The following is a 27,958-nucleotide window of genomic DNA, read 5'->3' as shown; positions in this document are numbered from 1 at the left end:
TTATTGAAGATTGCGGTAGATTATTGTAGAAAACTGTTGATTACTGTAGATATTGTAGATTTTGTGGATTATTGTAGATTACGTCACGTGTGTGGACACCGTGTGATATTGGCCTGGCATGTTTTAGTAAGTTTTACAGATCCATGTAAGCAGGATTATTTTAACAATGTTGTCGTCTGTATGCAAAACGTTGTTGTATGGATTGCTTTAAGGTATTTCATCCAACTAGTTTTCTTTAAACTTTAAATTCTTCTTTTGAATTTAATAGCCATGCACGGATTGTGTAGAAGTGTGTAGTATTGGAGATATTGGAGATTATTGAAGACAACTGTAGATTATTGTAGATTACTGTAGATCATTGTAGATATTGTAGATTACTGTTGATTACTGTAGATATTGTAGATTGTTTTAGTTTACTGTAGATATTGTAGATTTTTGTAGATATTATGGATTATTGTAGATATTGTAGATTATTATATTACTGTACATTATTGTAGATTTTTGTAGATATTTTAGATTACTGGCGATTACTGTCGATACTGTAGACAACTGTAGATTACGGTAGATTATTGTAGATATAGTAGATATTGTAGATTATTATATTACTGCTCATTATTGTAGATTATTGTAGATTACTGTCAGTTATTTTAGATTGCGGTAGATTATTGTGGATATTGTAGATAACTGTAGATATTTTAGATTATTGTAGTTTACTGTAGATTATTGTAGATATTGTACATTACTGTAGATAACTGTCGATTACTGTAGATATTGTAGATTATTGTAAATTTTGTGGATTATTGTAGATTACTGTAGATTACGTCATGTGTGTGGATACTGTGTGATATTGGTCTGGCATGTTTTAGTCAGTTTTACAGATCCATGTGAACAGGATTATTTTAACAAAGTGGTCGTCTGTATGCAGAATGTTGATGTATGGATTGCTTTAAGGTATTTCATCCAACTAGTTCTCTTTAAACGTTAAAATCTTCTTTTGAATTTAATAGCCGTGCACGAATTGTGTAGTTAACCTGAAATGGAGTTGTTATTGGATCTCAGAGATATATGGTGGCACAGCGAGGATCAAAAGATGTTTGGGGAGAGACGCTCGCTGGGTGGTTGGAAAAGAAAGATCACAAAATTAAAATTGATTTATTGACTCAACATCAGCACGGTGTAGCAGATCACAGAGCAGATCTAAACTTTTATTTTGACATAATTTAAATGCACTGATTCAACAATCTGCATAAAACTAATTAATATTAAGAACTTAAAGGGATAAATGCGATGTGCATTTACTGTAAATTACCCCAAATGTTTAAATGCCACAAGCAGATATCCAGCAGGTAAAAATGACTTGAATACCGCACCCCCTTACTTTCCGAATGAGGTACGGCGCATTCCCGCCGTAAGTCTATCAACGCAGCAGAGGCCAAAACAACAACTCAGCCCGACCAATAAAGACACAAGTCTATTGACTATAAACCAAGAGGCCATAAATCCTATGAACACATAATAGACTCTGTTATAGATTGCCAACGGCGCCCACAGCAGTCACTTGTGCTAAATGACAAAACAGTGCTTTGGAGAGGCGAATATCTTGCAGAAGTTGAGAACACGACAAATCATTCAGGAAACAGACAGAGGGATGTTTCTGTAACCATTTATTTAAATTACACAGAAATTGTGTCATTTATTTCCTGCTAGCATCGCCAAATGCAGTTGCAAGAGAGATTATTGGTTTCAAATGAGTTGGAAAATTCGCTTGGATGGACGTGTAACTTTCTGGGTTAAAAATAAACAAAAATTTGTTTTTGCTAAAATGAGTGTTCAAAACTTTCTACTTTACAGTGATTATCGTTAGCTTATAATAAGGATTTGTCATTTGAGCCATTGGGTACGATTTTACTGGAAATATCAGTTTGACGTCATTAAAGTAACCTGCAATTTTATCTTTCAAACAGAGATGGCGATAGAGAGGCAAGTTACGAATTGCACCTTTAACGTTGATCGACTCGCTTAACCGAATAATCCGATTCCATCTGAGATGGTTTCTTGAGTCTATTGATGTTCAATCAAGTGCCTTCAAAAACCATTTAGCTCAATAATTACCTCTCCCACGCATTTAAGCTTGTACTCACTGACGTGCAAAATGATGACAGTGATTTATTACTGTGGTTCTTGCACATTAAAGTTGGCAGATTTTGTTATTAGGGAAACATAAACAGGTAAACGGCCTGAATTTGTGCCAGTATCGCAATCAGGATTACCGGATCAGGTTTTATTGCATTGATCTAACATACGTGGGTTCCTTAAAATCCAAAAATACAACTATAGTATATTTACCTATTTCATAAAATGAATGTTTGGAAGTACTGATACAGCCTGACACTGTTAAACTGTTGTTTACTTCACCTGGAGCAATACTACATTATACCAAATGAACATTAAACAAGGCCTGTAATGCACAAAAACACATGCAGGCAACTTGCCATTTAGCAGATGCTTTTTATTGCTACAGTAATTGCAGGCAAGGCTCTTTGGAGTAACCCCAGGTTAAGTGCCCTGCTCAGGAGTACAACTGTGATAGGTTTCTATTTGTTACCCTTTATTAGTCCCAACCGGGGAACGGATGCTTGACCCGTGCATTATGATCATTTTACCTTTATAGGTTAGCACTGCCTAGATTAAGTGCGTCTGACATATTTTCTTGTAAATGAGCATTTTTTTGTATTTGGATCTTATGTTTAGCTTCAGTAATTTAAATTTAATTACAAATTAAAAATGCACTATTTTCACAAATGTCACTTCTTTTGCAAAACCATTTAAGTACATGCAAAGATTTCCACATCTAAAATAAAGTCCCCAGTCAATTTTACTGTCTTTTCTGAATGAAGGTAAAACCAATTCAGCCAATATCGATAAACCTTAAATCTCCTTTAACGGTTCATTCAATTCTTCTTACGCGGACTTAGAGAAAAATCAATGTGGCGTTTAAAGGATTCTGCCAACAAAGCAATATTTCTGAATGACCTAAGGCCAGGATTAAGCGGTTTTGAGGCAAAAGTATTTGATGAATGTACACTCACCTAAAGGATTATTAGGAACACCATTCTAATACTGTGTTTGACCCTTCAGACCTAATTCTACGTGGCATCGATTCAACAAGGTGCTGAAAGCATTCTTTAGAAATGTTGGTCCATATTGATAGGATAGCATCTTGCAGTTGATGAAGATTTGTGGGATGCACATTCAGGGCACCACATCCCAAAGATGCTCTATTGGGTTGAGATCTGCTGACTGTGGGGGCCATTTTAGTACAGTGAACTCATTGACATGACTCATTATGTTCAAGAAACCAATTTGAAATGATTCGAGCTTTGTGACATGGTGCATTATCCTGCAGGAAGTGGCCAGAGGATGGGTACATGGTGGTCATAAAGAGATGGACATGGTCAGAAACAATGCTCAGGTAGGCAGTGGCATTTAAATGATGCCCAATTGGCACTAAGGGGCCTAAAGTGTGCCAAGAAAACATCCCCCACATCATTACACCATTGCATTAATGAGAAATTGAACAGGTGTTCCTAATATTCCTTTAGGTGAGTGTATAATACGCACCAAGAGCATTCGGTTAATATCAATCTCATTTTTAACGTTTAGCGGCTTTTACATCGGAGCTCATCCAATGTTTAATTTAATAGTTTAAATCATATGGCAATGTCCAGGTTTGACACATTTTTACATTTTAATAGCTGTATTGAAAATATAATAGTTACAATAATTATGCCGGGTCAGGGGCGTAGTGGGGGGGGGGGGCAGGACTGTAAGTCGATACACACACACACACACATATATATATATATATATATGGCTAGAAGGAATACAGCTACAGCCAAAATTTATAATCTCGCCGGCTGAGTGCTGTTTACATTCTAATCCTATCAAACCCCACCTTAAACCCAAAATTTCATTGTTAAAAATTTAGCGAGGTGCACGTCAGGCTACGCACAGGCTATGGCGTAGAGCTTACGCACTACTATAAATTGTGCTTAAACCCAACATCTCCCGAAATTTGGCCGTAGCTGTATCCCCTCTAGCCAGAACCTAAACTTAAAAGTGCAGGGAACGGAATCATCTTTATTTCAAAGTGTGGGAGGGTATGGCACGTTTCCCTTTGAATATTCTACGCCCAAGTTTTGACTTTTTTATACCTTGAATAATTTGTATATTTTCAAAAAATACGGCCGTGTCAAGGTTCAAAACTTCTCGTTTTGGTTATCTTCTTACAAAATCCTGCAGATATTAAATGCATTTTTTGTACCTTTAAATTTAATACGTCAATTTTTACGCCAGTTTTCTCTTGTATTTATCCTATCGGAACCGAGCTGTGACAGATTTTTTGGGATTGTGACGCCAGTTTAACACAAAAGGTGTCTTTTGCTCACTTAGTGGCCCATTGTACCGCTAGATATTTTGGCTGTACACGAATGAGTGTTTTAAAAAGGGGGTGATAGGCGAGAGTAATAGATATTATCTTCTGAATCTCCCTTTAGGCCTAATTTGATAAATAGCACATTCATAACAGACAATCGATCTACTGTTTACCCTGGCAGGAACAGAAAATCGATGATGGAGAGGTACTGTATACAGCAACATCCCTGTGATGAGACAGCGGTGCACCGCTGTATTTGGTGATATTAGCTCAGTGGATCTTTAAGGGGCCGATAGCTGTGGAGCACCGAAATTAATTTTTGTTTATTTCAGCAATTTATCATCGCCAATAAATGGACGACCCCAGGATGATGCATTAAAATCGGACGGGTATCGGCTGAATTACAGCAAAAGCAAAGCCCTGCTGGCAGGTTTTCCCACAATGCCATCTGAGTGATAATTGGATTTGCAGTATGAAATATTTTCTAATTATGCCTGCTTTTCTTTAAGCAAGAAATTGGGAAATGTTTTCGTTTTATAAACTTGTAAATGAGTGTAAGTAGACATTTATTTAGTGGCTTTATTGACAAACATCTCCTGCGTTTCTTTTATCGGCATTATCGCTTAATGGCATTTTTATCGCATCTTTAAAATAATTGAACGTCTTTAGAAAAGTGCATCAATGTGACCCCAATTAATTCGTCACCTCATGTATTGCTTTAATGCAAACGTGTCAGTGTTAAATGAACATGTCGGCTGCGTTTTTTAATTAAGCTCTTGTTTTAATGACTTTTATAAGGATAGGTTAAAGGGACAGTTTATTTAAAAATATACATTTTCATTTATTAACCCTTGTCGTTTTAAACCTGTATGACCTTTTCATTTATGAAATATAACTTCTTTATAATTTTGAAAAAAAATTCATTGCTCACCTTCTGGCAATTACAATGAATAGAGATTTGACAGCTTAAGTCCTCATTTATTATAGCTTGAAACGCTTTGAATGACCACTAAAAAACAACAAATAAAAATATCACAATCATATAAGGTTTCCTTAACTCAAATGGTAGAGCATTGCGTTAGCAGCTCGAAATTTCATGGGTTCAATTCCCAGTGAACGCACATACTGATAAAATGTAAAGCTTTTAGTTGCCTTGGATAGAAGCATTGGATTTAAACGTTATTAATAGAGAACAGCATGAAGGTAAATGCATTGTAGGTAAATGATGACATCATTGGAATTTAAAAATAGGACACTGTCCCTTTAAATAATGCTATGTTTTTTTCCCAAACCATTATAATCCTAGGCAATACGTTTTGTCTTCACCTGTTAGTTAGACATTCCCTCGGGCCGAAGGGAAGCAGAAGAAAGATCTTCTGTTGCTTCTTGACCTTCACTTTTCCTTGTTATGTCAAGAGAAATTCATGCTGCGCTGAGGTCAAAGGCGCCAGGATTTGCTGGAAAGGGAAGAGTTTGAGTATGCATATCGAGTTTGTGATTAGCATATGGACTTGTTCTCCTTGAATAAGAATGACTTTATTACTACATATGCATTAATGCATTAATATCTATTAAGTTTAGTGCCTGTGCGGACAGGTCTTAAAGGGACAGTTCACCCCAAAATGAAAATTTTGTCATCATTTACTCATTCTCATGTTGTTACAAACCTGTATAAATTTCTTTGTTTTGATGAATACAAAGGAGATATTTTAAAGGATTAGTCAATTTTCAAAAAAAAATTTACTCACCACCATGTCATCCAAATTGTTGATGTCTTTCTTTGTTTAGTTGAGAAGAAATTATGTTCCCTTTCAGTCGGTCACTACGACGTCACGTCGTGACCGACGAATTGGGAACTCGCTTAGAGAGACCAATCTGCTTCGAATACTACTAAAACGCCAATGAACTTGGCATTGAGATATTTGCATAATGCTGGCGCCGCCCCGCCAGGTGCGTATATAAGCAGCAGGTGCAAATAAGGAAATTAGCTTTTTATCGCTTCGAAAGCCGGCAGTATCTGCTACTGAGAAGCTACTTTACTCTGGTGGGATTCGATTGCTGAAGTTGGTTGGACTAGCAGTACCACAGCGGACGCTTCGCTTAATTCCACGACTCTACACCTGTTTGTTGTTTTGAGTTTAGTGTGTGCGTTGCCTTTCCCTGTGCGCATCATCAACTGAGCATCTGAGTGAATTTCCCTAAAAGAGTGATACGAGAGAGCTTTGTGCCTTGTTAAAGGCAGCCACTCTCTCGTATATCCGGACATCAGCGTCCTTTTCAGGATGGCTTTTCGTCCGTGCGATCTTGGGTGCGGCAAGTACATGGGTCCGAAGGACGGTCACGAGCGTTGTCTTTCGTGTTTGGGCATCGAGCACGCAGAGGCAGCGTTCGCTGGGGGTAAGTGTTCTCACTGCGAGAACATGTCCCTTGTGGATTTGCGCAGACGGTTGTCTTTCCTCCGGGAAAAACGCAACCCTCGTCATGCGAGTGCTGAACGCCGCCACGGTGCGGCTGTGAAGCTCTCTAAGGACGACCTGCGCATCACTGTGCTGAGCCGAGCGGGGGATTCGTCCTCAGGCTCTCAGCCTCCTCATCCACAGCGGGTTGATGTGCCGATGGAGACTTCAGCGTCGTGTTCTACGATGTCTCTAGAATCCATCGCGCCGCCCTCCGGGTCCACCGACGCCGCAGCATCCGAGGGTGGGCCTCCTCCCCCTGACGTGGACCCCGACGCCCTTCCTCCCTCTGGTCGGGTTGGGACGCCGGAGTTCGATCCAGAGATGGTGGCCGTGCTCGCTCGAGCGGCGGAGACCGTAGGGTTAGAGTGGGTTCCCCCCCCTCAGCCCGAACCGTCCCGCCTGGATGATTGGTTCTTTGGAGCTGCCCGGGTTTCACAACCCTCTCCACCGGTGCCTTTCTTCCCCGAGGTGCACGAGGAGCTGACTAGAACCTGGAAGTCGCCGTTTTCCATGAGATTACGGCCGTTTCAGCCCTCCCCCCTCACCTCCCTCACCAGCGGAGCCGCTAAGGGTTACACGGGGATCCCTCCCGTGGAGCGTGCTGTCGCGATGCAACTGTGTCCGGCTCACGCTCCCTCTTGGAAGGACCGCCCAACCCTCCCCTCTCGTGCCTGCAGACAGTCCTCCGGTTTAACGGGCGCTGCCCACCAGGCATGTGGAGAGGCGGCTTCAGCCCTGCACGCAATGGCGTTGCTGCAGGTTCATCAAGCGAAGGCCTTGAGGGATCTGCACGAGGGAGGACACGACTCGCCTGTCCTTTCGGAGCTCCGGGCTGCCACTGATCTGGCTCTTCGCGCTACGAAGGTGACAGCGCAGGCGATTGGTCGTGCCATGTCCACGATGGTGGTCCAGGAACGCCACTTATGGCTATGTCTGGCGGACATGTCGGATGCGGAGAAGAACAAGTTCTTAGACGCTCCCGTGTCCCAGGCTGGTCTCTTCGGTGAGTCGGTGGAGTCTTTTGCCCAGCAGTTCTCCGCCGCCCAGAAGCAGACGGAGGCGATCGCTCAGATCATGCCCCGGCGCAAGCGACCTGCATCTCGCCCTCCAGCGCCGGCGGCCCCGTCTGCTCCTCGCCGAGGGCGCCCTGCGGCGGCTGCCTCCACCCCCCCCCACTAGAACATCTTCCAGGCCACGGAGGGGGAACAGCCGTCGGCAGCCCGCCCCGCCCGCCCCACCCGCTTCCCGTGGTAAACGGAAATCGAAGCGGCCCTGAGACGGGCGACCTGGAATTGGATGGGATCACTCTTCGGGAGACGGTGACGGCATCGCTCCCTCCACCGGTAGAGGGCCGGATGGAGAATCCTTGGTTTCGTTTTGTTTCTGTTCCGCCGGCTTCTCAGCCGGCACCCACAAAACCACAAAAAGAGTGCATTCCTATTCCTTCTCCAGGTCTTCAGAGGATCGAGAGAGATGTGAGCGGGCATTCACATGCTCTTCCTCCCTCTCCTCTATCGCCAGCGGGTGTTCTGAGGAGTTCCAGCTCTCCGCTGAGGAGACGGGACCACCAGCACCCTCTTCGGAGTCTGTGCTCTCCGCTGAGGAGACCAGACGACCGTCACCCTCAGCGGGCTCAGGTCAGTGTCACACACACACATACTGTAGATACTTATGCTGTCCCAGCAGACGTACCGGCAGTACCACCTGTCCCGCTCCGCCGCCCCCCCGCGGGTACCCCGGTAGTGCCGTTAATTCCCCTCGTACGGTCCCTGGGGGCTTGGCTTCAGCTTCCCAGCCCGTCTCGTTGGGTTTTACGCACTGTCCGCCTCGGTTACGAAATACAATTCAACCGGCACACACCCAAATTCTCGGGCATTCGTTTCACCACGGTGAAAGCGTCCGATGCACATGTACTGCGTGCAGAGGTCGAAGTCCTGCTGGCGAAGGACGCGATCGAGCCGGTCCCTCCAACCGAGATGAGATCGGGCTTCTACAGCCCGTATTTTATAGTACCCAAAAAGGGCGGGGGGTTACGACCGATCTTGGATTTGCGCGTTCTGAACAAATCTCTGCAGAGGAGGTCTTTCAGGATGATAACACCGAAGCAAATATTCAATTCAATTCGCCCCCAAGATTGGTTTGCGGCTATAGACCTGAAAGACGCGTACTTTCATGTGTCCATTCTCCCTCGTCACAGACCGTTTCTCCGGTTTGCATTCGAGGGACGGGCATACCAGTACAAAGTTTTACCGTTCGGGCTATCCCTCTCTCCCTGTGTGTTCACGAAAGTAGTGGAGGCGGCGTTAAAACCCCTCAGAGAGAGCGGCGTTCGCATATTGGCTTACCTCGACGATTGGCTTATAATAGCGCATTCTCGACGGACGCTTTGCGAACACAGAGATTTAACGCTTCGGCATCTCGCCCGTTTGGGTCTTCGGGTTAACTGGGAAAAGAGCAAACTCTGCCCCACGCAGAGGATCTCTTTTCTCGGGATGGAACTGGACTCGATCGATTTATCGGCGCGTTTGACAGAAGAGCGCGTCCAGTCAATTCTGACTTGCCTCGGTTCATTCCGAGGGAAGAATGCGGTCCCGCTGAAACAATTTCAAAAGCTCCTGGGGCATATGGCAGCAGCAGCGGCCGTGACACCGCTCGGACTGCTCCATATGAGACCGCTTCAGCGTTGGCTTCACGATCGAGTCCCGAGGAGAGCGTGGCGCGCCGGCATCCATCGTGTAACCATTACACCTGCGTGTCGCCTAACATTCCCCCCGTGGTCGGACCCCGCGTTTCTCAGGTCCGGTGTGTCCATGAGACAGATCGCTCGGCATGCTGTTGTACATACAGATGCGTCCGACACGGGCTGGGGTGCCACGTACGACGAGCTTACGGCTTCGGGGGTGTGGACAGCACCCCAGTTGCACTGGCATATCAATTGCCGAGAGTTGTGGGCAGTATATCTGGGACTTGTACGCTTCGCTACGGAGCTGCGAGGGAAGGATGTACTAGTACGCACCGACAACACTGCGACCGTTGCGTATATCAACCGTCAAGGCGGTTTGCGCTCCCGTCACCTGTCGCATCTCGCTCGTCATCTCCTCCTTTGGAGTCAGAAGCATCTGAGGTCCCTTCGTGCCATTCACATTCCGGGCTCGCTCAATACAGCGGCGGACGCGCTTTCTCGAGCTGCGCGCCCCGGCGAATGGCGACTCCACCCCCAGACGGTCCAGCTAATTTGGAAGAAGTTCGGTCGTGCGCAGATAGATCTGTTTGCGTCGCCGGACGATACCCACTGTCGCCTATTTTATTCACTAACCGAGGGCAGCCTCGGCGTGAACGCATTGGCACACAGCTGGCCTCGGGGGATGCGCAAATACGCATTCCCCCCAGTGAGCTTAATCGCGCAGACACTGTGCAAAGTCAGGCAGGACGAGGAGAGCCTTTTACTGATCGCCCCATATTGGACGAGCAAGAATTGGTTTCCAGAGTTAATGCTCCTCGCGACAGCCCCTCCCTGGCGGATTCCCCTGAGGAAGGACCTTCTTTCTCAGGGAGGGGGCACATTATGGCACCCGCGCCCCGACCTGTGGGATCTCCATGTGTGGTCGTTGAGCGCGCGCAAGGTTTAGGTGATTTACCGCAAGCGGTATCTAACACAATCAACGCGGCACGAGCTCCGTCTACGAGACGGGCTTACGCGTTTAAATGGAACCTTTTCGTCACCTGGTGCTCTTCGGAGCGAGGACCCCAGAGAATGCCCTATTAACATCGTGCTTTTATATCTTCAACATAGGTTAGACGGTAGGCTGTCACCCTCCACCATTAAAGTTGATATCGCTGCTATTTCTGCTCATCACTCACTTATTAACGGCAGATCAGTTGGCCAGCATGATTTGGTTATTAGATTTTTAAGAGGCGCTCGTAGGCTAAACCCCTCGCGCCCTCCTTCTATTCCTCCCTGGGACCTGTCCATGGTGCTGAAAGCCCTTCAGGCCCCCCCGTTCGAGCCTTTGCAGTCTGTGAGTCTGAAGCTTTTATCAATGAAAGCTCTGACCCTGCTAGCATTGGCCTCAGTGAAGAGAGTAGGGGATTTACATGCATTCTCTGTTGACGACTCGTGCCTTCAGTTTGGTCCTGCTGCCTCAAGCGTAACATTGAGGCCCAGACCAGGCTACGTGCCCAAAGTTCCCACTACTCCTTTTAGAGATCAAGTGGTGAGCTTGCAAGCGCTGCCTCCGGAGGACGCAGACCCAACCATGGCTTTGTTGTGCCCCGTACGCGCACTGCGACTCTACGTGGATCGCACGCAAAGCCTCAGGACCTCAGACCAGCTCTTTGTTTGTTATGGTGGCCAGCAGAAAGGGAAAGCTGTCACTAAGCAGAGGATGTCTCATTGGATAGTTGATACTATCGCCCTGGCTTATAATCTTCAGGGTATTCCTTGCCCCTTTAATTTGAGAGCGCACTCCACACGGAGCGTTGCCTCATCTTGGGCTCTAGCTCGTGGTTCCTCGCTAACAGACATCTGTAGAGCTGCTGGTTGGGCGACACCTAATACGTTCATTAGATTTTACAGTGTTCGTATCGAGCCTGTCTCCTCTCGTGTTCTTTCCTCACCAGGGAGGGCACGGAGAACAGTCTCGCAGGTCGGCTTGCAGCCTCCAACTGATGCTTCATAACTGTGTCAGTATGGAAGGCCTTCAGAACAAAAATGCGTAATGGTTTGAATTGTTCTTCCTCCGCTGCCCTGGCAGCCTTTGTTGCGGAGCATTGGCTGTCAGCCTTTCACTAGCTGTATCCTCGCGAACCTACGTGTCTGGCTCGGGCTCCACATTGGTCCCACCGGGTTCCTTTGTGAGTATTTTTCCGTGGGGTTAATCCTACTAGCCCACGTTTCCCTTAGCAGAGCACTGCTTTGCTTACACAGCCACGGCTGTCTTATTTCCTCAACTACGGTTGACTTTCGCCCACCATTAGCCCTTAAGACGGGTGGTGGCTTCCGCAGCGTTCCTATCCCGCTCAGATAGGGCGCTTCCCAGTCGCTGGCACTTCTGTGGGGTTAAAGGAACATCTAGTGCCCGGCCTTCTGCCTTAAAACCTACCTCCTCCTCCTTAAGTGGAACCGGAGGGCTTTTACGCAGTCACTGAAAGAGGTCAGCCCCTAGTGGCGTTTTGATAGGGATTCCCAATTCGTCGGTCACGACGTGACGTCGTAGTGACCGACTGAAAGGGAACGTCTCGGTTACGGATGTAACCCTCGTTCCCTGAAGGAGGGAACGGAGACGTCACGTCCCGTCGCCACAGGTGCTGCCACCTGCTGTTACGGCCGGTCACACTTTCCGGCTTTCTCAGCGAAAAAGAAGCTAATTTCCTTATTTGCACCTGCTGCTTATATACGCACCTGGCGGGGCGGCGCCAGCATTATGCAAATATCTCAATGCCAAGTTCATTGGCGTTTTAGTAGTATTCGAAGCAGATTGGTCTCTCTAAGCGAGTTCCCAATTCGTCGGTCACGACGTGACGTCTCCGTTCCCTCCTTCAGGGAACGAGGGTTACATCCGTAACCGAGACGTTTTTTGAGGAAAACATTCCAGGATTTTTCTCATTTTAATGGACTTTAATGGACCCCAACAGGTTACAGATTTAATGCAGTTTAAAATTGCAGTTTCAACGGACTCTAAACGATCTCAAACGAGGCATACAGGTCTTATCTAGCGAAACGATTGTCATTTGTGACAAGAAAAATAAAAAATATGCACTTTTAAACCACAACTTCTTGTCTGTCTCCGGTCCTGTGATGCGCCAGCGCGACCAAAAAAACAAAACAAAAAAATTTAAGGCAGCAAAGTATTTTTTTTTACAGTGTACCCTCAAACCTAACCTTAATGCAACATTTCACTGGATTTAGGACATAGCTGTATTATATCTAGCCGGAACTGCTGTGTTTTATCCAATGCTACCCCAAACCTAACCCTAAACCTAAAATCTTGCGAGATTAGGGTGTAGCTGTACCCCCTCAAATATAACCAGAACCCGAGCTGAAAAGTGCAGGGGACAGAATCATCTTTATTTTAAAGTGGGGGGGCATGTCCCACGTGTTCCCCCCGTATTCTATGCCCATGGGCGTGCTATAATTGGGGCTGTCACCGTTGTGAAATGATCCCTGACGATTAATTGGTGTACGAATGATTGGGATTTTATTGTCTACTTTTGTCCATTTCATGGTGTACTGTGTAAGCCGTAACACAATTTAAACTTTTTATTTACTTTAAACTTGAAATAGATCAATATGAACATCGTAACAAATATTTAGCAGATCCCTAATTTTATTTTAATTTAAACTTGATTATTGAAATACAGGTAATCTGATTTATTATTATTATTATTATTATTATTATCATCATCATCATCATCATCTATTTATTTTATTTTATTTTAGAAGAGTTTAGATGCAAAACCCTCTAAGTGCGTCTGCCATTTTCCTTGGATATAAAGGCTAGAAGATATTCAGCTACAGCCAAAATCTGAAACCTCGCCGGATGAGTGCTATTTTATTTTACTTTATTATTATTATTAACTATTAATTTAATTTAATTTAATTTAATTTAATTTAATTTAATTTAATTTAATTTAATTTAATTTAATTTAATTTAATTTAATTTAATTATTTTATTTTATTTTATTTTATTTTATTATTTTATTTTATTTTATTTTATTTTATTTATTTATTTATTTTAAGAACCTTTTAATGTCTGTGCTCTTTCAGAAATTAGGTAAGAAAGCTGTCACTGGGGCGGTAACATTGTAACAAATATTTAGCATATCCCTACCTTTACTTTGATTTTAACTAGATTATTGGAACACATGGACTCTTATTATTATTATTATTATTATCATCTATGTATTTTATTTGATTTATTATTTTGTATGGAAAACCTTTGATTTAACGTGCACTCACAGAAATAAAGGTATGGAAGCAGTTACTGGGGCGGTACCTCTTAAAAAAGTACACATTTGTACATATTATACCTTAAATGACACATATTAGGACCTTTTAACACATTTATAAGAACATATTAACAAATATTTTGCATATCCCTGCTTTTACCCAAAAATGAAAATTTAGTCATCATTTACTCTCTCTCATGTTGTTACAAACCTGTATAAATGTCTTTGTTCTGATGAACATGAAAGAAGATATTTGAAGGAATGTTCGTAACCAAACCGTTCGTGGACCCATTCACTTTCATAGGAAAACAGAATACTATAGATCTTAATGGTTTCCACGAACGGTTTGGTTACAACACAAATACATTTATATTATCTATTTATTTTATTTTATTTCTGTACCTAAATGACACATACTAGGTCCTTTTTAAAGGGTACCGTCCCAGTGACACCTTTTGTACCTTTATTTCTGACAGTGTATAAATGGTGTTTTTAATATAACCATTATCTTTTCATCCCCGAAACTGAACTGAAAGCAAGTGATTTCGTAATAATCGTGACAGGTCTGACAGAATTTAAAGTTAGTAATTACATTTCAATTATGCCATCTTGTCCAACTACACTGTCGAAAAAGCTGTCACTGGGACCCTTTTATCTAAAAGTTTACTTTTTGAAAGGGTACCGCCCATTGACAACTTTTGTGCTATTTATTTTAATAGCGTAGAGTAAACGCACATGTAGAGAAAGGCAAAAATAGTCTGGGTGTTCTAACACAGTACAATAATTATTAAGCGGTGGGGTCGTGTGATGATTTGCCCTCTAAAGGTTTTCGTCGATTATATTTGCTCTGATGAAAAGTGTCTGCATGTTGCTTGGGGAGATTGCGCAGAGGGGGTTCACGGCCGGATGAAGGACGCTGCTGTACCGCTCTCACATACAGAAAAAACAAACTATTTTACCCCTCTCTCATGCTTTTCGAATGCACTCGTCCCTTTATAACTTGTGCATGGCGAGTTCACAACCTGAGTATTTACAGACCCCAGGAGATAGCATATCGAGGTTGAGTTGCCTGGTTAAGCTGTGCAATGCAGCAAAAAAGTATGTGTTAAACACAAAAGATACGTCTAAATGTACCGCATGTAACTTTAAGTGCACCTGAACTAATGTAGGCCGTGAAGTAGATTGTAGTAATGCGCCGTTGGGCTATTTATGCAACTAGCGGGCCAATGTGTGCAGGTGTGTCGACCGCTGACCACAGAATGTTGCTGACTCTGGTAATCAGAGATATTAACATCAGCACAGATCACTGCAGGCATAAAATCTCGTACCTGCATTACCGTGACTCATTATGTTACTCTGCAATCCATTTTGCTGCTTTTAGCAACCACGACTTATTTGGGGTGCCGTACATTACCAGGTGAGCTCACCCTGTCCTTTCGGCCTGCCGGCACTTTAAAGCAAACCTACCCAGTCACATTTCTCACAGCAGCATGGACTGAATACGAATTCGATAGGTGAAGGAGGTCCTTCGATGTTTGCAGTACGACGTTAGCACAGAATGGAACATTTCTTCCATCGCCGCCGGTCCGGGGAAGACGAAGCGACTCCATTGTCCTTACATTTTAATTAGGCGTAATAAAAGTGCAGGAGATAATGGATTTGTGTATTCCCAGAAACACTCGAGAGTGCCGTTATGGGTCTTATGCAACGTCTCTCGCTTCGTCCGCGGCCCTTAACGTGTGCATTAGCGAGCTAAGTGCTGCCCGGCGGGGCCGTCTCCACACTGACCTGGTGAACCTGTGGGCAGTTAAGTGACTGCAGGGCGGTGATGTTTGAAAAGACTTGCGCTGGAGTCGTAGATATTATTATAGCGGAAATTATGCCTGGAAAGTAGTTAAAAGGGAACTGTGAGAGATGTGTGAATAAATAAATGGGCTTTTATTGATATGTCTCGGGATTGACATCATTTTTACAGACGGAATAGGAAAGTGGCATTTTAGTAGGCCTATTCAAAATGTTTTTTGAGTGATGTGTAAATGGCTGTTAGCTGGTAAATATTTCAATTAAAGGTAGAATTTTGCCAATATTTGTTTATTTTGTGTCTTAATGGAAGTATTATATTATCAGTTAATGTTTTAGGGCTGTGACAATGATTAAATAATTAAATATTCATCTCATCTTGATTGTTTGACCTCATCGCGATGATTACAGATCACCACAATGATTGCATATCTCTCTAAAAAACACAAGGGGGAGCTGCAGCGCGTGCATAAAGGAGACTGTATCAGATGGCGCTTTTTAACTGACAGTGTAACGCGATACATTGCAAAGCCATTCAATACAGTGGAAAAAAATGCCTTTAAAGAAATGCTGCAAAACTTTGATAAGCATTATGAACTGCCAGGAAAAAATATCATTTCCAAAACAGCAGTTCCAAATTTAGGGAAGTGAAAGATGCTATTCTTGATGATCTGTAAGGAATTGTTTTTTTTTTTTGCAGTGACTACAGACATGTGGTCTAGTACTAATATGACCTTAGTAGGATTGGCTACTATTTAAGTCCTGTTCTAGTATAGTTTATATAAGTTTTTTTTTTTTTAGGCACTTTATTGTGTTTATTTCTTATAAAGAATTTACATTTTTTAAATATATATTCATTAAATAATTACTTTTAAATATGTGTTATGTGTATTAATATGTCGCTACCCAGTCTCACAAGGTTTCGTGATATAGTCATCTAAATTTTTGATTCTTTTTTCGTGATATTATCACAAATTTTCGTGTTTTTTCGTGATAGTATAAGAATTCCTGTTTTCGTGTGATTATCAAGTATTGGTTACTCAACTACTTTTTCTTATTTTCAAACCGTTTTCGGTTCGGTTTAGGGTTAGATTTGGTGTTTGCATTAGAATGTCACTTTATGTATTCGTTTATACAATTTTTTCTGATTTATTTTTTTCTATGTCGCCTGCCGTTAGGGTTATAGTTTGGTTTTGGTAGGGATGTCATGTTATGTAAATCTAACCCTAAACTGAAGCGACAATAATAAGAAAATAGGACAAAACAGTTGAGTAACCAGTACGTGATAATCACACGAAAACAGGAGTTCGGAAATACGGGAAAAACACGGAAATTCGTGATAATATCACGAAAAAAAAAAGAATCAAAAAGTTACGTGACTATATAACAAAATTTCGTGAGAATGGGCTGTAATATTTAAGCTAAGCTAGCGGTGGGTGCGTCAGACAGAGTTACAGGACGCACGGAGATGAGAAAGGTATGCATGGACTTATCTAACTCTGGGGGATACTGTGAATAAGCAAAATTCCCAAAATGTGGGCGTGTTCCTTTAAAGAGAAATTATACAGCAATCTTTATGGTATGAAAAATGTGTAAATGTTTTTACGTTGTAGCTGTAAAAACGTAATAATGCTACGATTAAATGTTCAGCATCTATTTAAACGTACCCAAAAGGGTTTTTTTTGTTTTCAAAAGTTACATATTAACACTACTTGTTAACAATGAAACCAGGCTGCTTTTTTTGTAACTCGGTCACGGTTCTAAGATTTAATCATGATTTGAGCGCGTGTGTAAACCCGACACCACGGGGAACATTAACATGCAACTGCGCCGATCATTTTCGCCAGATGCGTCGAGCAAAATGTGAGCGGTTTTGGGTCATTGCTTGTGATGGGGGCCGACTCGTTTCTTGCAGAAATGCCATAAACACCAAATGAGCACCAGAGTCAGAAAACATCCATGGAGCGCCAATGATCTCGTGCGGTGGAATCACCCATCTGCCGCTCTATTACAGCAAACCATTTTGCAAACCACGGGTTCAAGCTTCCCAAAATCACTTCCCCTCTGCGTTTCTCTACCAGGTTGCATTTTCTCCCATTCACGTTGGGTTTAAAATGCACGGTGCCCTTAGTGTGACATCAGATGAAGTCACTCTAAGGGATCTGCCGCCAATATGCCCAAATCAATGTTTGCGGCCACCTGTGAGCTTTGTGCGACTTGGCTTTTGGGTGACGGGGCGGATGGAGATGAGCGGTGTCAGGGCTGGCTCGGGCTTTGGCGGGCACGCATTCAAATTGGTCGGGGATAATGTCAGGGATGGTGAATGTAGCTTAAACAGTTGTTTTCTTCTTGCGAGCAGCCATCTGCTCCAGGGGAGAAAATGCTAATTTAAAAAAAATTGAAAATTCGGTATGTGTTTGGTGCATTTTTGATTTGAAACGTATGTCCTCTCAGTCCTTTCGTCCTTCTACAGCCTATGACTCTATATCACATCCTTTTATCTCCGTCCAAATGTGGACGCTATCCCAAATCGGACAGCAAAACAACCATAAGCGAGCTAAGGAACGACTGTTGACAGATGCAAAGTTGGATTAGCGGGCGGTTGACACATTTTACAGATCTAAAGAGACGATTAGAGCAGAAACCTTCATCGGTTTTACTCTCGACCGCCGATGTACCCAATCCTCCTTCTCTAACTGATCCATCATCATCCTTTTTTAACACGACAGCTAAAGAGGCTGTTTACGGATAAGTGCCTGCGTTTTTCGAGGTGTCTGTCTCTTTCTAACTCACTGAGAAGCAAACATAGAGACGCGGTGAGTTTGAAAGCCCCCGAGGGACTTTGGGTAGACCACACACACGCTTATACACACACTGTCTCTCTCAAAGGCACGTACGTACACACACACAAATATACAGATGCATTGACTGTGTGTACTGCTGTAATGTACTGATACAAGCACACACACACATATTGAAACTAAATTACATACACTCATTTTCCCTCAAACAACTATTAACATGATCATGTATTGATAGATGAGAAACATGTTTCATTACACAAGTGAGAGAGCAACATAATTGCTTATTCCCTTCTCGCTCTCGCTCTCTCTCTCTCTCGGCCAAAACTTATTTGATATCCGATCACTTAGAAAAGTATCAGTATGCCTTTTCTCTACAAGACCATAATACATGTGATGAAGTATGATTCATGTACACAGTACATTCTTTTAAAAGAATTATAATAAATCTAAATATCAAGTAATCATTTCGCATTTAAGCTTAATCATACTGCTAAAGCGTAAAAACTGTATGAGCAAGGCTGCTATGTTATGCAAATCGATCTCTTCTTATGATTCTGAATCATATCCTTGAGTTCACAAAGCATCAACCAATCAGAATTCACAAAACCTGTTAAAGCGAACAGGAAGTGCTTTTCTGAGAAAGCAAAAAAGACATCGACTCTAATATGCGAACATAAAAGCACAGATATCTGATGAAATGAGTGAATTCTCCAAATAATAGATTGCAAAACAGTCACATGTTCTTTAAAAGATGACGGTTTTTGTGATGCCATCTGCCGTACGAGTCAAACTATTGGTTAATGTGGTAGGTTGAATGAAGACAGCTGGTAAAACTGGATCTTCTGGACATTTCACAGAAACCGGAATGCCTTATAATTTTTGTGTTACAGGTTATAGCAAGAGAGTGTTTGTAAAGCTGAGAATTTGTTTCAGACGCGCACGTAGAGATTTGAAGCGAAAGTGACACGTCAGTGTCAACAACTTTTGAAGTAGAGTTTTATTTATGTAAATCACATTTTTCCACCTCAGACATATGCACGGATTCTTCAAAACATCCCAGAAAACAGCTGTCAGATGGAAGTGTAGAGTACATTTATAAAGAGACTCTGATGGGATTATATGCAGGAATATCGGACCTTTTGTACATTTAAGATTTTCTCCAATTTATGTATATTCGCTCTCTCCCTTGTTCGCTTGCTTGCTCGCTCAGTCACTCATGCACCTTCTGCGCTTATTTGTACTTTTGTTTATTCATTCACTCTAACATGAATTCACTCACGCATTTATTCACTTGCTTGCTCGTTTGTTTATTCTTTTGTTTAATCACTTACTCATTTATTCACTTACTCACTTGTTCGTGTGTTCATTCATTCACTTACGCATTCATTTAATGGCTTGTGTGCTCATTCGTTCATTCATTCACTTACACATTCACTCACTCACTCACTTGTTCATTAATTTACTCACTCACTCACTCACTCACTCACTCACTCACTCACTCTCATTTATTCACGCATTTACTCGTTCAATCACTCACACATTCAATCACTCGCTTGCACGCTTATTCGAACATTCATTTATTCATTCACTCACTCACACATTCATTTAATGGCTTGTGTGCTCATTCGTTCATTCATTTACTTACACATTCATTCACTCACTCACTCACTCACTTGTTCATTAATTTACTCACTCACTCACTCACTCACTAACTCACTCACACACTGACTCACTGACTCACTCACTCACTCACTCACTCACTGACTCACTCACTCACTGACTCACTTACTCTCATTTATTCACGCATTTACTCGTTCACTCACTCACACATTCAATCACTCGCTTGCACGCTTATTCGAACATTCATTTATTCATTCACTCACACATTCATTTAATGGCTTGTGTGCTCATTCGTTCATTCATTCACTTACACATTCACTCACTCACTCACTCACTCACTCACTCACTCACTCACTCACTCACACACTCACTCACTCTCATTTATTCACACATTTACTCGTTCACTCACTCACACATTCAATCACTCGCTTGCATGCTTATTCGAACATTAATTTATTCATTCACTCGCACATTAATTTATTCATGCACTCACATACTCACTTAATCACTTGTTCGTTCATTATACGCTCACTCACTCAGTTGTTCATTCATTCGCTCGCTTGCACACTATTCCTTCGTACAATCACTCACTCATTCATTCACTTACTCGTTTGTTTGGTCTTTCATTCATTCACTTACTCACTTACGCATTCATCAATGGCTTGTGTGCTCATTCGTACATTCGTTCATTCATTCGCTCACTCATGCATTCCCACACTCACTTACTCGTTCATTCATTTATACACTCAGGCACTTAGTCACTCACTCACTTACTTGTTCATTCATTCGCTCACTTGCACGCTTATTAGTACTTTCATTTATTAATTCACTCACACATTCATTTATTTACTTGCTCACTCGTTCGGTGTTCATTCACTTACTCATTCATTCACTCATGCATTCACACGCTCACTCACTCATTCATTCATTCGCTCACTCTCATTCATTCACGCATTTACTCATTTACCCATTCGTTTGTTCGTTCACTCACTCACACATTTATTCACTCGTTTGCACACTCATTTGTAAATTCATTGATTCGCTCACTCACACATTCATTTATTCACTCGCTTATTCGTTCGTTAGTTAGTTTGTTCACTCACTCATTCATTCACTCATGCATTCACATGCTCACTTAATCACTCATTTGTTCATTTATTTGCTCACTTACTCACTCAATCACTCATTTACTCGTTCATTCATTCGCTCACTCACTCTCATTCATTCACACATTTACTCATTCACTTGTACGCTCATTCGTTCGATCACTCACTCACTCACACATTCTTTCACTCACTTACGCGCTCATTCGTACATTTATTCATTTATTCATACACGCACTTTAATTTATTCACTCACACATTCATTTATTCACTCACTCTCTCATTCGTTCGTTCATTCACTCACTCATTCCTTCACTCATGCATTCACATGCTCACTTACTTGTTCGTTCATTTTACTCACTCACTTACGCCCTCACTTACTCATTCATTCATTTTTTCATGTGCTCGTTTACTCACTCACTCACTTTCATTCATTTACACATTTACTCATTCACTTGTTTATTCACTCGCTTTCATTCATTCAGAGATTTACTCATTCGCTTCCTCACTCACTCACTATCATTTATTTACTCATTCACTTGTTCACTCACTCTCATTCATTTACGCATTTACTCATTCACTTAGTTTACTCATGCATTAATGTTCTCGCTTGCATGCTTATTTGTACATTTGTTCATTCATTCATTCACTCACATGTTCATTTATTCACTTACTTTCTTGTTTGTTTGTTCACTCACTCACTCATTCATTCACTCACACGTTCATTCACTCGCTGGTGCGCTCATTTGTACATTCTAGACTCATTCATTCATTCATTCATTCATGCTTTTACACGCTCGCTCACTCACTCACTTGTTCGATCTTTATTTGCTCACTCACTCACTCACTCACTTGTTCATTCATTTATTCATTCACTATTCATTCACTCGCCCACTCACTCTCTCTCATTCGTTCACGGATTCACAAATTCAATTGTTTGTTCGTTCACTCACTCATGCATTCATTCATTGCTTGCATGCTTATTCGTACATTTTTATTTTATTCATTAATTCACTCACACATTCATTTATTCACTCTCTCTTCTTAGTCTTGTCTCAGACATCAGAAACATTTTACAAAGTGATTTATTATTGTTAGTTTTTTCTTTTTGTGTCGATGCTCCTTAGTTCCCAGTACCGTGCATTCAAACTTTACTTCAGATTATTAAAGCCGCGACCTTGCTTTGATTTCCAATATTGACCTGCATCACTTCCCTCTTAGCTTTTGAAGTTGGTTTAAATAATTAGATTTTTTCTGGCAGATTTTTTTTGAGCTCACAAAGACTCATTCCTCATTACCATGTCACATCTCTATGGCAACCACAAGTGATATTTCATAATTAGGAGTTGGCAGAGAGCCTACGTCCTTCCCATTTATTTCAGAAATAAAACGATCAATATGGCCCCGCGCATGCGACGTAATGGAACATGCTTGTGTAGACTGGAATTGATTAATAATGCGAGAGAGAAATGACAAACATGGCTTTAGCTGGTTATCATTTGCGCTCATGTTGATAAAGCAAACGGGTGATTTCGTGCCGTGGGAGTCTGGGTAAATATTTTCACATTTGAATATCAATGTGAAATCAAATATCCAGATTCGGATGAGGATATGTTTGCGCTCATTTAATGTCATTCAATAAACCTTACAAAAAAAAAAACGGTAACACTTTACGATAAAGTTGTATTTGCAAAGCGTTTGCTAACACGACCTAGCATTTTTTACGCATATTTTATACAAATACATCCCAAAAAAAAAAAAAAAAAAATTTGAATGGTGTAAAATATCTGCAAACATTTTAAACAAATAAACTGTAAATAGTTAAAAAAAGTTATTTACTGTAAAATCCAATATGAAGGAAAATGTAAGCAGGTCATTCCGAAAATCTGTTATATGAGTTATATGATATGGGCGTCCTGTCATGTGCCTGATCTTGGGTCAATAGCAGCAAATTAAAGTGTTCGAGCAAGGACGGCCACCACACAAAGGTCTTTATAGAAAAACCAGCCGAGAGTCATCAGTAAAGCCGAATCAATCTTGTTGTATTGAGCAAACGTTCGCCTTTTGATCTAATGCCCCTCATGATGGCATATAATTGATACCTTGTCCAGGAAACAAGACACGGTCTTAAACATGTCTTTCAGGTGGCTATAGAAAGTCATAGAGGGATTTACATGTGCTACATACGAATTATTGCAGCGCTTAGCTTGAGTTATTTTAAGAGGATTTAAAGCTGTGTAATTTATTCGACGTCATAACTGGCTGATGCCTCTTAACGTACCGAGACAACTGAAAGGTGCAAACAAAAGCAATAAAAACTTGTATTTGATTGACACAGTAATAATGTTGGCCTACCAATAGTACGAGTTTGGGGGCGGGGTCAATAGTACGAGTTTGATTTTTCGATCAATAGTAACATCCAATGAACCAAAAGTTGTAGAAATTGCAAAGCACATTTCCTTGTAATTGCACATGTCTGATGTAATTGCTACATAATCCATCTTACAAAAATGTTCCAGCCAAAAAAAAAGAATTCGGCAAAATTGCTTTGATTTATGGCCAAACCTGAGGCCGGTTTCTGCGATTGAGTCGCACTTTATAATACCTGCCAAAGCGCCGCTCGTGTAGATGTTCATCACTTGAACCGGATTTCATATCCCTCCACAAACATTGGCCACATTTCACACGCATAAAATGTATTTCCAAAGCAGCTGTCAGGGATGCGTACAGCGTGCAGTATTTTCCCAGGTACAAAACAAGCAGACACAGAGCGATGAAGAACTGTGAACAGAACCACATTAGGCATAATGTGTGAAAAAGCCACACTGAATTTTAAGATAAGCTGATGAATAATTCATGTTTTTTTTTTTTGTAAAATTGTGTGTGTGTTTTCTCTTTGCTGCTTGTAGATGGTTAAGGCAAGAGCGTCTGGTTTGCGTTTTGCGAGATAAAATCGTAATAATCCAGAAATAATGGAAGCCATTGCTTAAAATCAAGACGGGATACATAATGAAAGCCATTTTAATGCGTTTGTATTGATTTTCTTCTTGTTTGCTTGAGGATAAACGTAGCTCTTAGAAACATGGCCAGCATTATGATCTGAAATAGAAGATCATAGGCGAAAATTTATTATGTGTGATTTTCCTTGAATCTCTGCTTCCTTTATTCCATGTGATTTTCAATAGTGATAAAGCAGATTGAGTTGAACATTTCACAAGATTTTGGGGTGTTTTTACCTTAAAGGGATAGTTCGGCCAAAAATGATATTAAACCCATGATTTACTCACCCCCAAGCTGTCCGAGTTGCATATGTCCATCGTTTTTCAGACAAACACATTTTCGGATATTTTAGAAAATGTTTTAGATCTTTCAGTTGATTAAATGTAATGTTACGGGATCCACGACCTTCAAGTCCAAAAAAGAGCGTCCATCCTTCACAAAATAAATCCAACCGGCTCCAGGATGATAAACAAAGGTCTTCTGAGGGTAATCCGCGCGGTGTTGTTGTAGAAATATCCATATTTAAAACTTTATTAACGTAAATAACTACCTTCCGGTAGCGCCGCCATCTTAGTCGCGTCCGCATTCAGGATAAGAGCTACGGAGGCTACTCTGCTGCTGCTCTGTAACCCCGCCCTCCGAATTTGTCATACGTCACTAAGAAAAGTGCGTACACTACGCTAATACTCTCTCCTGAATACAGAGGAGTCTAAGATGGTGGCGCTACCGGAAGGTATTTATTTTCGTTAATAAAGTTTTACGTTTCTTTCTCGCCACAAGAAACCACCACAGGTTTATCAATGCCATCAAAATAACTATTTAGTTTTTGTTTGTTTGTTGATCACGAAACCATTATTGTTTACAATGCGTGGAATGGTGCGCTGTGATTGGTTAAGCGGATTTATTGCATTCTGCAGAGGAGAACGACTGGCGTTTGTCACGGTTTGAAAAAAGGGAAGAAAAGATGACAGAATAACACCGCGTATATCAGATTTTGCGTAAAATAAAGTATTTACTTTTTAATACTGACCTGATATCATACTGATTTTGGCAGCAATTTTATTTTTTAAATGGCGTTTATCGCATTTTGGAACCAAACTCTTCATACATATATATACACATGCAGAAAGTGAACTGAATTTGTTGTCACTAATGTTAATTGTATAGTATACAATGGACTGTATAATATTGAGTATACCGCTTTATAAAATCTTGCTTGGGGAAGATACCGAATAAGGTCATTCAGTGTCGAATAAAAATATGAAGAGGGGACAGTTCACCCAAAAATAAAAATCATGTGTTCGTTTACAGACCATCATGCCATTCCAAACCCATATAACTTTATTTTCCCTCTGAAACGCAGAAAGTGAATTTCTTTACGAATATCTTGGCAACCATTTATCATCTAATAAAAATGAATGATTACTGCTGGATTTAAGTTCTAAAATTTCCTGAAAACACTGTGAAAGGATCATAAAAGTGCTCCAAACCTCCAACGTGCTATAAAGTTTTTTGCAGTCATACATAGTTTTGTGTACACAGCCATAAATTTAAATAATATTTATTTAAAGATTAAATACCTTTAATACTTTTAAACCACAAAAGTATTTTAAAAGTAAATACTGGTGCAACTAAGACTCAAACCTGGGAGAATTTTTTCATTTTCATATTCAATTTTAAAATACTCTGCTATATAATATGTCCTGGGCTACATGATATATCTGTTATAATTGAGTCACAAACTATGACAACCACTAGCATTTTAATGTCTTGCAAATATGATGTTCCTTCCAACATCCCGCAGTGTACATATGTTGCCAAAAAAAGAGTGCTTTTCCATCTACAGATATTTGGTTTAAAGAGTTGAAAGCTGTTTCCACAGTATATATTGACTCACAACCCAAAACATGTTTTCGTCCATGCAGTCGTTCAACAAAACATCTCCCTTTGAACTTCATATCTTCATTGGTAGCCGCCTTGTCATCTCGACGAGTGCAATTTGGATTTAGAGTCGCGAGCCGCTGTAAACACGAAGCACTCTGCATTTACTCTTAAAACCGCCCTGCCCATCTACACTACAGGAGACCAGAAACGGATCTCTTTGAGTCTTCACGTCGTACTGTTATGGAAATGCGCTCGCTTGCATTTCCCGACCTGAAAGGCTTCTAGCTTCCCGCCGCGTCTCCCGAGCTCCTTTTGTGTTTTTTGAACCGCCTTTAATGCGAAAAAAGACGCCGTCTGATGTACGAAATCCATCTCCACCTTCATCTGCGTACTTTGTTGCGTCCATCTCTGCTGGGGCTCGGAATTGTTTACAGGCGAAATAAAAATGCAAAGCAATTCAAGTGATTACCAAGACGGTTTGGGTTTAGACCGAATGCTGTCTCACAAAGTATTTCATGCAATACAAGTGTCTTTCTGTTATCTGTAAAGCTGTAATGCACTTGTTCAGTGTGCATTTTTTTACTTGATTTCAAGTTATGAAAGCTGCTGTATTGGATTTTACAACGTTATTTAATGGCAATTCGTACATATTTTACGGGGTTAGTTAATTCATAAGACCACATTTGTATTTTTTTGTACGATTTGCTTTTGCCCTGTGATGTTGGTGTTAAGAGTGGGATTTAGTATTGTTAATAATCGTATGTTTTTATACGATTCACTTTGTACGAATTTATACAAATTAGCCTATACGTACGAATTCTCGTGAGATCAGTCTGTTTTTTTTTTTCAAACTTAGGTCATCTTTGTTTTTAAGCATAACTTTTTGTTTATGGTTTCGGATTTTTATTACGATCACAAACCACAATTCTGGTGCAAAAAAAATCGGTACAAGGTGCCAACGTGAACAGGTTGCGTGATCTCATTCATAAAAGAAAACAGAACAAAGCTACAGAAGATAAAACAAAACAGACTACATTTTAATATGCGGCTCATTTGCATGAATTGCCTTAATAAATAATGAACGTGCTGCGTTGAGTTGCCATTTGCTACATCAACATAAACACCACAAATATGCGCTGTATCAATCATTAAACTGTCAACCCATATTCGGTGCTTACATTTTCCGTAAAAGTGTATCATACTCATCTGTCTATAATAATATATCATGCTCGACACAAACATAATGAACACTGTTTGACATCTCATTCATGAGCTCTCATTTAACTTTTCTCCCCACCTCATCTCCTCATTCCTTCCTCCAGTGTGTGACGCCGGAGAGTTTTCGTGTGCCGACAGACGCAGCTGTGTTTCTGAAAGTTGGCTCTGTGACGGAGAGCTTGACTGCTCTGATGGTTCTGATGAATCACCAACCATATGTAAGTCCATCAAACAAGACACATTTCCCCCATATACATCACATATGCGTCATATAACCTCATATACGCTACCGGTATATTGTTTCCTAATTTTTGTGAGTACTTCACATATATGTCACAACCTCAAATACATCACATGTGCATTATGTAACCTCATATACATCACATATGCGCCATATAACCTCATATACGCTTTATTGTTTTCCTCTTTTTATGAGTATGTCACATATATGTCACAACCTCACATACATCACATATGCATTTTTCATAACTTTATATACGCATATATGCATTATATAACCTCACATACGTCACCTACAGGTATGTATGATTTAACCTCATATATGCTTTTTTGTGTCCTTGTGTGCTTTTTGGATAAAAGCGTCTGCTAAATGTCTAAATGTAATTTAATATATGTCACATATGTCACATAACCTCACCTACATGACGTATGAATTATATAACCTCA

General features: G+C 41.2%; 1 protein-coding gene across 5 annotated transcripts in view; it reads left to right on the top strand.

Moving 5' to 3' along the window:
• The window catches only part of lrp1ba (low density lipoprotein receptor-related protein 1Ba), a 304,606-nt gene that overhangs the window by 13,160 nt on the left and 263,488 nt on the right, over positions 1 to 27,958 (top strand). For 4 of the 5 annotated variants that reach the window (XM_065244654.2, XM_065244653.2, XM_065244657.2 and 1 more), the window contains exon 2: positions 27,376 to 27,489. The exons of the other annotated variant lie outside the window; for it this stretch is intronic. In XM_065244654.2, the coding sequence (XP_065100726.1) occupies positions 27,376 to 27,489 (114 nt within the window). The remainder of the gene's footprint in view (positions 1 to 27,375; positions 27,490 to 27,958) is intronic. 5 annotated transcript variants of the gene reach the window in all.

The sequence above is a fragment of the Paramisgurnus dabryanus genome, chromosome 24, assembly GCF_030506205.2.
Source record: "Paramisgurnus dabryanus chromosome 24, PD_genome_1.1, whole genome shotgun sequence".
NCBI lineage: Eukaryota > Metazoa > Chordata > Actinopteri > Cypriniformes > Cobitidae > Paramisgurnus > Paramisgurnus dabryanus.
The sequence above is the reverse complement of the archived record's forward strand: the minus strand, read 5'-3'. Positions and strand labels throughout refer to the sequence as shown.